The sequence below is a fragment of the Melanotaenia boesemani genome, chromosome 13 (genome assembly GCF_017639745.1).
Source record: "Melanotaenia boesemani isolate fMelBoe1 chromosome 13, fMelBoe1.pri, whole genome shotgun sequence".
NCBI lineage: Eukaryota > Metazoa > Chordata > Actinopteri > Atheriniformes > Melanotaeniidae > Melanotaenia > Melanotaenia boesemani.
The window spans coordinates 12,979,954-12,994,276 of NC_055694.1; the positions used below are offsets into that span (position 1 = coordinate 12,979,954).

Sequence of the window (14,323 nt, forward strand, 5' to 3'; positions counted from 1 at the left end):
CACATTTGCAGGTTTATGTAACAAGAATAATTCTCTCGCTCTCTTTTTTTTAAACAGACAAATGCCCTGAGGACACCAATAAAATATAAGAAGCCAAATTGTTTTATCTTTTAATCTTAAATAGTCCTTAGTAGGCTCATTTAAAGGTAATGATTTCACTTTGGGAGTCTATTGGATTTTATGCCTTTATGTGTAAAAACAAACAAACAAAAAAAGACATTTTTTTCTGCTGGAAGACATTGCTTCTAGCAGAAACTATGGCAACGGACAATGCTGATAGACGTTTGGCCCACCTTCTGTCATACTGTCAGAAACATTTAATATTAGGTCCTGTCTTTTTAAGGCATGTGTGTGGAACTAAGTCTGAAAATATACTTGCCTTTAATTGCACGTACATGTGATTATCATGGCTTTCTCTGGTATTCTGCATTTGTTGTGAGCGTTGTTGAGCATGTCCTCAGAAATTAATGCTATGTGTTCACAAGCTGCAATATGCGAGTAATCAGTAGGAGCAGTGTCTGGACCAGTTTAACCAGAACTAAGGTAAGCGGATGGACCATGATAAAAATGATGGAAAATTTGAAAGATAAGACGAAGGGCCATTTCCGATACCACTGCTGTCGATTTTTCTTCTATAATTTTAAATTTAACTAAATACTAGCCACCTTCATTGTTACCATGTTTACAGTTTTGTTAACAGCCTTCAAACTCAGCAATTCTATCCAGTCTAGGCACTCCAGTGCGCCCTCTAGTGGAATCCTCTGGTAATAAGCATAGTAGATAAAGACGTATTTGAACAATTGCGCTCACAATGGAACTGTGAATATGCAAATATGCCAAAGGCAGGGAATGTACTTGGTTTCAAGCATGCACATAACTAATTATGACATACGCATGTATTTTGCGTTTGTATAAAGCATCCTTTCTGTATTTTGTTAGAAATTCATAATGCATGTTCATGAGCTGCAATATTTGAGTAACAATAAGGGATACGTGCTTGTGTGTTGGGCGAAGGTTTGGAAACTTACAACGGAATTATGTTTTAATTACAAATATTACTTGTAATTGCTTGACAAAGCCACATGGTGGTTATGTTTGCCAGCCTCCGGAAAGGTAGATTAAATGCAAGGTTTAAAAGCACACCAAATACAGCTTGCTATAAATCACAAAAACCAAGCAGCCACACTTGTTTTAAGGGTCTTAGATACTATTTACAATACAGCTGACCCATAGCAGATTTGGTATAGAATACCATTAAAGCATTTCCTCTACTTTTTAAAAACAAACAAAACAAAACAAAACAAAAAACAAAAAAACTTTTGCAACACTTAAACAAGGTTCACACATAAAGATTTTTAGGCTGTTTTTGTTCCTTTCCGAACAAGAACGGCAAATGCCAGATGATCTTAAGTCTTGTAAGATTTTCCTATAAAATTATTATTTGTCTGAGGAGTGTTAAGACCCCTCTGAAATGGGTTGTGGTCGACTATCGGAAGTATTGAACATTTTCAATATTTACAACCAAAAATCTTAACATGTGTTTGGAAAACCGATGACTCCTGAGTTGTAACTATGTGGATTGTGATGTGGAACGGAATTAGCCAATCAGAGAGCGAGCTGACTGGGGAAAAAGGAAGGATATAAAGTCTGTGTTCATGCTGTCTCCAGTCTGTTTTTGTTTTTTGTATTTTTTTCAGTTCTGGATTTTTCTGTTAATAGTCACCACCAACATTTCTTCATTATATATGTCCTCTGCTATGCTGGGTGTTGTGTTTTTTGGTTGTTGCCATGGTTCTTCTTCTTTGTTTTTCTGGTTGTTGCTATGTTTCTTCTTCTTCATTTTTGTTCAATCATGTTTGATCACACAAGATTTCTGGCTCAGAGGACTAGAGTCTCGATCGGTTGAAGGACAGAATCGCTATGTGTGCATTGTTCTGTGCTGAGATAATCTGAACACACCACACACAGTACGATCCAAACTGTTAAATGCCTGATTTTTTATCTTCATGTGTAAGGTCTCGAACAGATAAAAAATTTAGAAAATCCTTATGTGTGTACCAGCCTTTAGCCAACATGCAGCCTATGTCAGCTATGACCAACAGATATAACAGAAAATGTAACATTTCATTCATGAACAGCAAAGTCAGTCTAGTATTCTCAACCAGTAATCAGACTTTATAATTAAATGATTGAAAGTCTGAAGCTGAGATCAGTTAAGAACCTAAACAGTGATGTTATGAGAGATATGTTTAGTACCACGTATCACATTTCACACCGAACACAGATGCTCAGCGCAGATGTGTTCATTATGCTCTTATCACTCAACAAACTTCTACACCCGGTCAACGAGGAAGCGTGGAGTAAGGCTTAGGAACTAACCTGTACAGGTAATTTCATTTTAGAAAATAGGTTACTAGAGCTCTACCAAAATGATCTTGTTTAATATTGTGCAACTTATTTCAACACTGTAAAACATTAAGGGACCATCTGCAGCTGACAAAAACCTCAATCCAAAAATAATTATAATAAATAAAAATAGCAGTAATATATTTTGATGTGTATAAAGGCTTGTTTTATTTTTAATAAGCATGAATTGCTTTTTTTTTATCATGTATAGCACTTTGTGTTGCCTTCAGCATGAAAAGCGCTTTATAAATAAAGTTTGATTTGATTTGATTTGAAAACTCAATACACTTAGTAAGAATTTGTCAGGCTGGGTTTAATCCAGCAGAAGACGATGCCTCCAAACATAGAGGACGAGGAGGGCTGCACACCTGGGATTGTGGCAGCAGATGCGATTTTGCTAGGTCTCGATCCAGTAGCTGTAATCATCCAAACTGCTGGAAGTGGTTGATTCTTGCAGCATGACACTTGACACATGCATCTTTCTTCATGTTTTTGTTAAACCATTTTCTTATGTCAGCTGTCAAAAGGTATCAGTCTACTACTTTCCTAAACCTAATCAATGACTTCTAAGAGTACCCAACTGCAGGGTAAATGGTGAACAAGGATGCAGACATATATCTTTTCTGGAAGTTTTGTGGCCTCGACTGTGGAAACAGGCCTTCTTCAGCCAAGACTTTGACATCTTCAGCTGAGATACGACCAATGCGTCCGCCATATTGATCATGACTGAGCAGGGGATGGTTGTTGTGTTTAAACAGGATTAAATATTAAGTGTTTATAAATTTGAGTTTTCTCCTCAGGGTGGCCGGGCTCTCCCTTAGAGACAGGGTGAGAAGCTTGGTGATCTGGGAGGGGCTCAGAGTAGAGTCGCTGCTCCTCCACATCGAGAGGAGCCAGATGAGGTGGCTCAGGCTTCTGTTCAGGATGCCTCCTGGACGCCTCCCTGGTGAGGTGTTCTGGGCACGTCCCACTAGAAAGAGGCCCCGGGGAAGACCCAGGACACGCTGGACAGACTACATCTTGCGGCTGGCCTGGGATCCCCCTGGATGAGCTGGTGAATGTGGCCGGGGAGAGGGAAGTCTTGGTTTCCCTACTTAGGCAGCTGCCCCCGCGACCCGACTCCGGATAAGTGGCAGAAGATGGATGGATGGATGGATGGATGGTGTTTATAAATTTAGCAGCTTTTTGGGTTTTTTGATATTTGAATATATAATGAAACAATTAAACTGTAATGTAATTGTTCAATAATAATCACTGACAGACAGGCCATAGCATGAAATTCTGGGCCATATCTACAAACCATGTTGGTGGGCCTGTATGTTGACTTGCTCGGTAGCAGGGACGTCTTGTGCTATCGGCGATGTGGGCAAGTGCCCAGGGTACAGTCTGTGAAGGGGCACAATGTGCACAAGACTCTCACCGGGAGAGTAATCTTCAGCAGCTGGAGTAGGACTTAAGTTTGATGGACACATTACGTGCCCAATGACAGACTTGGATCATACCATTGGGGATGGACAGGCCAGAAAAGGGGGGGCAAACGCTCAATAGAGAGGCGGGAACTGGATTTCAGAGCAAGCGTGTTGAAAAAAGTGAGGAATTGAGCTAAAACTGAAAAATAAACAGCATCTGGCTGCATTTAAATGGTATTCGAGACTGAAAAGCTGAGTGCAGAATTCATTAAATGAAAACGTTCGTCTCTGAAATGTTATAATGTTCAGACTTTAATTTTCAGATTGATTGTGTGTGTGTGTGTGTGTAAATTCCCATGGTTTAAGACAAAGATAATAAATATGATCTTAGTTTAACAAAAGAAAATGGCTTCTCTAGCTGGAGTCCTGGTTGATCTGGCAGACATTCTTCTGCATTGCTTAGCCTCTCCCTGTCTTTCTGTTCCTCTACTTTCTTCTCCTTAACCTGCCTTCAGAGCAACTTTCACTTCCCATTTCTTCACTTGCATTTTCTTTATCTCTGCTACAAGGGGGATAGACCCCATACAAGCTAGATGGATACAAGATTGTCTAAACCTGTTTATAGATTAACATTGAATATAATAAAACTTGATGTAAGTTTTATTAAGATTCTTTTAATTTGAATCAGCTGGGGATGGTTTTAAATTGAATTATTTAACTACTTGAATGAGTTCATCTTGTCTCACATCCTCTGTGATTATCCAGACATTATGGTGCACATGCTGCTGCTGTAGTTTCCTAAAGTGAGAACCATGTGGTTTGTGATGTTAAGCTTTGCTGATACTGATGTTACAATGTTAAAGTGGTACTGAAAGGTTGAATATATATGACTGCAATGCAATAAACCATTTGCAAACCTACACCAATCATATTTTATATTGTACCTTCTGCCTGACTGTAAACTTATTCTACTTTGTATCCATAACATGCAGACTGGACATATTTCTGATTCATGTCACTCCTTTAGTTTATAGTTCACTGAATGCACTGCACTGAATGAAGAGTGTGGTTTTGTGAAGCTTTCACAGAGAGAGCCTTTAGCTGAGACTTAATGACAATGAATGAAGCTGAGCTGTAAAATTTTGCTGATCACGCAGGCCTGAAACTCCATCAGCAGGTCTTCTGTACAGCATCAGCACATAGTTTTTAAAGACAACATTTCACAGTAACCAGAACAGGATGAAGCAAATTTAGTGAAATGGAAGCCAGAGGCCTTACATGAAAAAAATAAGTGCCGGAGGGAAAATACAAAGAGGATGGAGATGGTGGAGGTCACAGGCAAATGCAAATATTGCCATGCAACATGGGGACACAGAGCTGAGGGGTAAAAAAGAAAATCAGATGAATGATGGTATAGTGAACACGAGCATAAGGCAGAAGAGGTCCAATCCAGCAGAAACAGAACTGATATAACATCAAACGTACACTGCAGCACAGGGCTGTGGCAGCCATTTGAGTACAAGGCAAGTTGAAAGAATGAGCCAGGCTTGCTGAGGAGGAATATTCAGACTGATAGACAGGGATGTGACATGAGCATTGCAGACAGTGGTGTGAAAGTTGGACATTGAGACAGAAAGCACAACCGTGTCAAGGAAGATGAATAATGTGGGAGGTGATGATAGATGTGTTTACAGCCTCTCCATTCCGCAGTTGTGTGCCTTGTATCCTGACAGGAAAACCACAACTGTAGCTTGTGAAAATACATTCCTGCTAAGACACACAAACAAAGTCAGCTAAAACAGGGCAAGCAGCAGCAGAGTAAGATCGAACCCCATGGCCTGACAGCAGCTTGATTCTCTGCTATCCCTTGGGAAGCAGCACTACACAAAGGATTGTCCTGCTGGTGACCCAGAGAAGACGCAGCAGCCTGGGGGGGGATTAAAATGCATCAAAGAGGAGCAGGTTGCTGTAAATATATATATATATATATATATATATATATATATATATATATATATATGTTTATTGTTTATTTGTTTTAAACGTGTCCTGTCCAGCATGGTGGCAAGCAGAATGATGGTCTGGCTGCTGACCATCATTTTATTTTATTTTATTTTTTGCATGGTCACACGTATACCCCCAAGGCACTGTTGTTCTCTATTACTCAAACATCTGATTTAACCAGACATGAGAGCATGAGTCCTTGTATTCACTATGTCGGCATATACAGTATATCCAATTCAGTGGAGGCTGAGAAATTAGGAAATTTGTTTTAGAATAATCTTTATTTTTACATGTCACTGTCAATGTAATCTTTATTTATATAGGACATTTAAAGCATATGGCCAACAAAAGTGTTTTACAGTAAAGGAAATCATCAAAAATAAGAAACAATAAAAGCAATACAATAAAAAGAAAAAAACATTTAAATAAAACAGATAAAGATCTGGTAGAGGTGACTCTGCTCAGCCATAGGTCAGGGTGATTAAGTGGGTCTTAAGACACGTTTTAAAAATGAAGAGGCTATTCACAGCCTGCACAGAGAGGGGCAGTGCGTCCCACAGCCTGCAAAGGCTTGATCTCTGCTTTTTATGAGGGATTGTAGAATGTCTAGGACCATCTGATCAGCTGACCTAAGGGCTCTGGAGGGTTGATGCCAGGTCAAGTAAATATTCTGGGGCCAGTCCATTCAGAGACTTAAAAACAAATAAAATAATCTTAAAATCAATCCTGTACCTAACCAGAAGCCAGTGAAGTGAAGAAAGCACCGGCGTTATGTGCTTACGTTTCTTTGTCCCGTTTGGGAAACTGCTGCATTCTGGAAAAGCTGCGGATGGTTAAGATCTGAATGGCCAATGCTGACATGCAGAGGGTTACAGTAGTCCAAGCATAATGAAATGAAAGCATGAATAATTTTTTCTAAATCAGCCCTTCTTAGATAGGGCTGATCTTACATAAACATTATTCATTATATTGTCACAAAGCAATCAAAGTAGGACAATAGAATCAAGTTAAACAAATTAGATAATATTTTCTGCATTTGATCAGTGACACATTAAGAAATATCAAATTTCTGTGACAGGCTCATAGACCATGCATGTAGATGTATAGGATTAGAGTCAGATGTTTTCAGTCAGTATGGCGACATTCATGCAGTACCGAGTAGACAATTTTATTTCATGGCAATCGATCAAAGTACATAAAATGTATTTAGAAAAGCATCAAAGCCTAAACAAAAGAGATTTCTCAAAGTCAGAAATAGATTAATTGGCTCTCTTTAGGCTGGAAAAGGTTATAAAACCAACTCCAAAGTGTTTGGACTCTACCAGCTACAGTCAGACACAGAATGTGTAATAGTCTGAAAGGTCACAAAGAAACCCAGAGTAATTTCCAAGTAACAAAAGGCCTCTCTTTATCAGACCACTATCATGGGAATATTAATCAACAATTGTGAAAGCTGCTTTTCTTCAATAGGAAAATTGCTACCTGTTTGCACTGCATTGCACAGGAGAAACTTTATCAGTGAAATAAAACAGTGGTACCATGGTTTGGGCTGTTTGCTGCAAAAAGGGCCAGGATGGCAACACCATCTCTGATGAAATATAAATCAAACTTACAAAAGCTAAAGAAAAATGTCAAGTTATCTGTCTGTTGAGAGGAAGTGGGTCATGCAGCATAACAGAAAGCACAAATCACTCCAGGATGCTTTAATAAAAATCTTTTTAATGGTCGAGTCAAGACAAAGCAGCAACCTTCATCCAAAAAAAAAAAAAAAAAAAAATTCTGTGGAAAGATCTGAAGAAGACAATTCTTGCTAAGAAACATACGAAGATCCCAGACAGGAAGCTCCCTCAACAAGTTAAATTAAATGAATCATTTTGTCTTTTTGTATTTACGGTGATTTTATTTAGCTTCTTTTAAACAATTCTAAAAGGTTCACAAACATCTATGCATCACCATAGAGGAAACTCTAAAAGCTTAAACATGCGGGAACCTTAAGGACATGTCTCTGAAATTACTTCCCTTTGCTGGGCTTGTGTTTAGAGGATGCCTTCATACACAAAGGCCGTAGCACAGAGGATGTGATAAAGACTGTGACACCATTCTGCACCACTGAAAGCAAGAAATTCAGTTATTCAGCTACTTTCTGATGCAGATTCCAGTTTAAGACACCCTGTAGGGAGAAGTGCACAAAGGCCCCCACATGACATCAAAGCCTTTGAGTGGCACAACACTCAAGAGATGCATGTGGATGATTCATAACGGATGCGCGCATGTGTGTGTGTGTGTGTGCTGGCGACTGTTGTGTACACATGCCAAGGGAACTCTTGAGATCTTAAGAACTGGCCTCTGTGTGCATCTGGCAGCTAAGTGACACCGGTGTTAGCATACCAAAGCCTTGTGTTTCCCAGACTGCATTAAGATGTGGCTGCACCGGCCAGGCTTCTGTGTTTCTGCCAAGCCTCTCTTCCTCAAAAACACTGCATCTACTGTTACATAGCAGGCGACAGACAGGTGTGTCTTTTGCAAATGCAAATGCAGGCAATTGTGCAAATTTTTAAATATGATGCATCATAGCAATTAGTCATAGTTTTCCTTATGTTTTGTTGACTAGACCAATGTGGGAAATGATGCACAAACTCTGTTTAATATACTTAAGTCTTGTGTAGATGTCCATCCCCGCCATTTAGCATTTCCTCTTCTGAAAGCATAATTAAATCAACAGCTGTCACTTCCGTTAACCGGAGGGAGATGCACATCTAATGTGCTAAATGCCACAGGGCTAGAGCTGTTCTGATTCAATGAATTCTAAGTGAGCTCTGGTAAAAAGCATCTCACTTTGTTTTATTTTCTATTCGGGGCCTCAAAATCTGAACAATACCATCTTTGTCTCAGGATCTGTCAGAGTAGTAGTGAGGCTCGAGTGGGGAATGGGGAAGTTAAATGGAGTTCACTAAATCAGAAGAATCTGGTCCCAAGATACTGGAATTTTATTAGTTACATGGGATCACAAGAGCCACGGGCCTGGTGTCTGAGCCAACAACACAAACAAAAAAACCTCTGTTCATGGATAAGTGTTTAGGAAGGGATGTGATGTTATTTATATCTCTGCCAATAGTGTATACCCCCTCTGTAAGTGTGTAAGCATTTAGTCTGCTAAGGTAAATTGATTAGAGGGGCTAACACAGATACATTTAGAGGGCACCAAAAAGCCCATAGTAGATTTAAGCTTTGCATTTTCCACACTACCATCACCTTCTATTACAGTGCTCCAGCAAAATGTATGGTTTGAAATTATATTCTAATATTCCTACTGTGACTGAGCCATAACTAGCAGCTCATGAGTTTAAATATGGTTAGTTCATGCTCTGCTTATAAAGGAAGCTAAATTTGTCTTTACAGAAACCAGCTCTGCATTTGCATGTTCACACTCTGTGCAGCAGTGTTGGTGTAACCGCAGCAACATTTAAGAAGAATTTACAGACCACACTTTGACGACACACTGGTTCCAGGAAACCGAAGGCACACCCCAGCACAGACAGAATAAACCCACATGCAGAAAGACCTCAGTTTTAAAAGTTTCGTTTTATTGGTGTACTTTGACAATAACAATGATGGTATAAAAGAAAATCTCCATCATACAAATTTCAATAATCAAAAGATAATATGCCAATACACTAACAGATCCACATAAGGCTGACATCAAGTTTTGACAAGTGGCTTCGAATGGCTTCAATTCAAGGAGACTTTCTCTCCTTACAATCACAATCAAAGAAATATTTTAAATTTAGATATCTGTATCTTCTTGTTTTAATATTTAACTTTCATACAAAAAAAAAAAAAATCTTGTGTGATTTTGAAGTGGATTGTGTCGCTGGTTTGGGGATCTGTATTTCCTTGCATTGCAAGCGTAAGTTGTTTTTTTTTTTTTTTTAATGTTTTTTCTTGTTGGCTGAAAGATTCCTATACTGCAGCGGTTTCTTGTGACCTCCACCTTACCCCAGTTGCCGTCATGCACAAAGAGACATCGTCACGCTGAAAGAAGGGCACCTAACTTCATCTGAAAATTAAATTGATGTCTTCTTCTGCTGTGATGTGTCTCTTCTTCTGTCACGGCACACTGAGTACGGGGGAAGCCTGCAGAATGCAGAAGACCTTTGAGACGAGAGGATTTTTAAAATTTGATGGAATAAGAATATCTAAAAAAATAAAAAATACAACAAAGAAAAAACAAAAAAGAAAAATTTGTGCTTGGAAGCAGTGATGTAAAAACATTGATGTCACTGTGTAAGCTCCACTAGCACGTAAATGGCACAAGAAAAACCCCGAGCCGACCCCGTTCCTGAAGCCTTGTTCTTTATGCTAGCATCTGTAGTGATTTAAGACCTTATAGAACTTCTAAAACACTACACACAACAACAATATTTACAATGATCATATCTTGATATGCACTTTTTTCTTCTATTTAAATATTTTTGCTTATAAAAAAAATAAAAACTTGAGTGAAAAAAGAGAGAAAATCAATTTAAAAAACAAACAAAAAGAAAAACAAAACACTGCAATAACTTAGGAAGCTTTAAGGCTGCCAGTTTTGTCAGATGCCCAAAGAATGGTCCCTTCATTTAAACTGGCGCAGAACAGATCAGGACAGGTGAAACTTTGATACGATGAAGCCTTTTTCAGTGAGCAGCAGTCTTGGTCTGGACAGAGACCATGTACATTACTGTATATATATATATATATATATATATATATATATATATATATATATATATATATATATATATATATATACATATATATATATATAACAGGAGCAAGACTTGCCAGCATGCTCTTATCACAGACGGAATAAAACTATTTACCAGTTTAAATAAAAGTAGGAGCACGCTGACAAATTTGTCCGTTAATTATCTAGTGGCCAAAACTGTCTATTCGTCACAAAAAACAGCATTTATTTAAGTGCGATCATGGCTGATGAGGTTGCTTATTGTATATTGTTAAGTATAAAGCCCATTTAGACTCTGAGAGCATTTAGATCATCCAGAGGAAGTCTTTATATCGAGGGGTCACCCATAGTCTAAATCTTCCCCTGAACACTCACACTAAAACCATTTGGCTTTTGCTATAAGTCCAACTAGCTTTTAATGTAAAGCAATTTAATGATTAAAAATAAAAAGTCAATATACAGTGTGTCATGTCAACAACAAGAAAGAAAACCTGCCAGTTGTTCACACCTAAGTCATGTTCTTATCAGTGCTTGGAAAAAGAAAATGCAAGGACTTGAAAATATAGATGGAGGATGGTTAGACCTCTGTAAGGTTTAGCCATTTCACTCAAACACACATGGAAAACAAAACTTAACACGATTGCTGCTACTGTCCATGACTTCCACTGGGCACCTCCTGAGTAACTGGCTAGGGGGTAAACACATGCTTTTTGCAATGAACTGGAGCTGTACATCAATATACATGAATTAGCTTTGCCTGGCAGGATGAAAAGGCAGCAGGCTTACTAATCTATGGATCCTATAACTCTGAATATCTACTCAGCTTTATGAATGTAACGATGACATAAAATGAAAGAGCCATAAAAGTCTAAAGGATGTTTTGCCTGTTGATATCAGCCTCTGTGGTGTAAAAATCGGCTCCAGTAAGCATGTAGAGGAGGTCCCTTCTGGGAGATCTGGAAGGTCAGCACCATTGATTATCATTTAGTATAATGGAGGTGATCAGTGAAGGACAGTGGCCACTAGCATTTCCTAACTCTGTGTCTTGCATTTCCTGTGGTTGTCACACAAAATGGCCTCCTCCAACATGTCTATTCATAAGATTAATTTAATTTAACACCAGGCTACAATACAGGTACCATTCCAATTCATTCATCCCAGCTATTTGTGTCACATCCCAAGAGGAAATTAGCATCTGAATGAAATGGAACAGCCCCATTTACACAGACCTGAACCTCACAATCCCACAAAAATACACACAACTGTCTTTCAGTGCATCTAACACAGCCTACCATATGTCGCTTTCTATCATCACATCACCTCAGGAAAAATAAAAACTGAAATATTAAGGAAATTAATCTGTCAAAATAAATAGTGAGGTCCAGCCTCTTTATTTCTTATTTGAATTGTGGGAACACAACAGTTGGTCAATCAACCGCATGTCTCCCAAAAGATACTTCTTAAAAAATGCATACAAGGCGATTTGTGTGAAATGAAGTAGCTGCATGACTAGAGGACAGACAGTGAGGAGACTATGTCTGTATGATATCTTAAAAATGAATTACATTTACAGTATTGGGATATTTGACCCATAAATCAACACTGTCAAACACACACATTGGAGAAAGCTGCTATATATGACCAGAGAAGCCGGTGTCAATGCACAGTGTTAGGCTGCATGCCACTGGAGAGAAAAAAAAAACAAAAAACAAAAAAATAAAAACTCTAAACAGATCAATAACTCAATGTTTGATCTGCAAAAAGAAACTCACAAGCTGTAGTCTGGCCACAAGTTCAAAAAGCTAATCAGTGGTTTTTACCCAAAGTAAATAAGCATTTACATCTGCTTTTCTTTACAGAAACAGAGAAGTGTCAATTTAGAAAAAAAGGAAGGGGAAAAAAGAAAAAAATGGAACAAAGGCAGCCAAAGCTGGGTTGTTGAAGAGATCATCAGGGCACCGTGGATGGAGGGCAGGCTAACAGTAAAACAAGTACTACACAGTCTGAAAAATAAAGCAAAAGCTTCTGTAAACACCAGTGACAGTGACAGCAATCAAGTATTCTCTACCTCCAAATCTCTTCTGTAAAAATGAAGGTGAGTAAACATTAAGGATGTGGGATCTAAAAATACATCTACAACTATTTTCTCATTTTCTCTGGCCTGGATTTGCGCGCTGCACGCTAAGTGAGGTCTGTCAGAGTTTCAGAAACGGCGACTCTTGTGGGTCACCCCGATAACTTTGCTCTGACGAGGAGATGCATGCAGGCCATTTGCATAGCTCACCCTCACTTGCACACAGACATGCACGCAGACACACGAGTTCGGAAAAGGGTGGCGTGTTTGCTTAGGCAAAGTGGAGCTGAATGTGAAGTTTGCATATGCAGTGACTCTTTCTCTGTTGTCCAATAAGGGCATGCTAGCACCCATGCTATTGCATCTGTACAGTAAGGAAGTCAGGGCTAATTTATGCTGTCTGATATTACAGCTTATTGCTAACAGGATGAGCATTGCACTCCAACATACAGCCACTTGCAGGCAGCCAGAACATTCAATGCAACTATGCAAACACAAACATCACAGACTTGGAATGGTATGTTCAAAGGATAAATTACAGATAAAGAGATGATCAAGGAATCCATATTCTCTGAACTTAGAATAAACTACTTTACATACAATATATCCTCTGTTCTTACTACCTTCACTTGTAGATTTGGCATATCTAATTGCAGAACCAGCTGCAAGAGTTCACGCGATCGAAGTTGTGTGGTGTGTGCGCGTGTGTGCATGCATGTTTTCACAGATCTACTGCATTTATGAAATAAGAAGTGCAAGAGAAAGAACAAAAAAACAAACAAAACAAAGCTTCTGGACCATGTAAGCAAGTGTAAGTTATACTCTTGTTTGCGTGTGTGTGCATGCGTGTGCACTTGAATGCGCATTTGTGTCCTAGCCTATTTTTAGTCAAGCACAAAAATCAAGGTGGCGCAACATGAAGACAGAAAAAGAAGCAGACTCAGTGAATGTGTGCTGAAGGCCAAAATGGTGCAAAAGGCATGCGGAGACTAAAGTGTAGATACGACCAGATGAAAAGAGTGATGAACTGTGGCACACAAGTGCAGCATTTATCCCCATTTTCTTTTATGATTTATCAAGGATATTAATTTGAGTCTCCATTTCTGTTTTCTTCTTTTGGTGCATACAAATAGACAAAAAAAAGAAAGAAAAAAATTCAAAACAACAAAACACTGTCAACTAAAAAGTGTAAAGCAGTGCTGCAACTGGTGAGATATGGCTGATGTCCTAGAGGACTTTGATTCCCAGGTGTTTTGCAGTCCAGCTCTGCCTACGTCAGTAGTCAGCTACAGGTGCAAGCTTTCTGCTCAAGCTGACTGTGATGTTGGTGTAGAGACGCCTTCTGGAGATTAGGGGGGAGTAGTTTAGATTGTTAAGACCATCCACTTTCTGTCTCTCTTTTGAGTGACGTAGTAGACTATACCTGGAAGTACAAATAATCAATTAGAAGAGGAGAGAAGGCAAAGAATTCAAAGCACTTGAGCATTGGCAAACAACATGAGGGAGCAACTTTTGATCCCAACTTGAAGAGTGTTAGTTTGTTTTTAAGAAAGCAGGAGCTCAATTGTATATTTATTTCCATGGGGTGATTCATCATGAGATTGTTGTTACTGTTCACAATAAATTGACATAAATATGTAACATTTACTGTTAAAAGTCAGTTTGTAGTAACTACTAGTGGGATTTTTTTTCTACCAAATCATA

At 38.7% G+C, this 14,323-nt stretch overlaps 1 protein-coding gene across 1 annotated transcript in view; it reads right to left on the reverse strand.

The window, feature by feature from the left end:
- Window positions 1-9,392: 9,392 nt before the first annotated feature.
- Window positions 9,393-14,323, reverse strand: part of b4galt5 (UDP-Gal:betaGlcNAc beta 1,4- galactosyltransferase, polypeptide 5) — a 29,697-nt gene continuing 24,766 nt past the window's right edge. Inside the window, exon 9 of the mRNA XM_042004012.1 lies at window positions 9,393-14,042. Within this exon, the coding sequence (XP_041859946.1) occupies window positions 13,895-14,042 (148 nt within the window). The 3' untranslated portion in view covers window positions 9,393-13,894. The remainder of the gene's footprint in view (window positions 14,043-14,323) is intronic.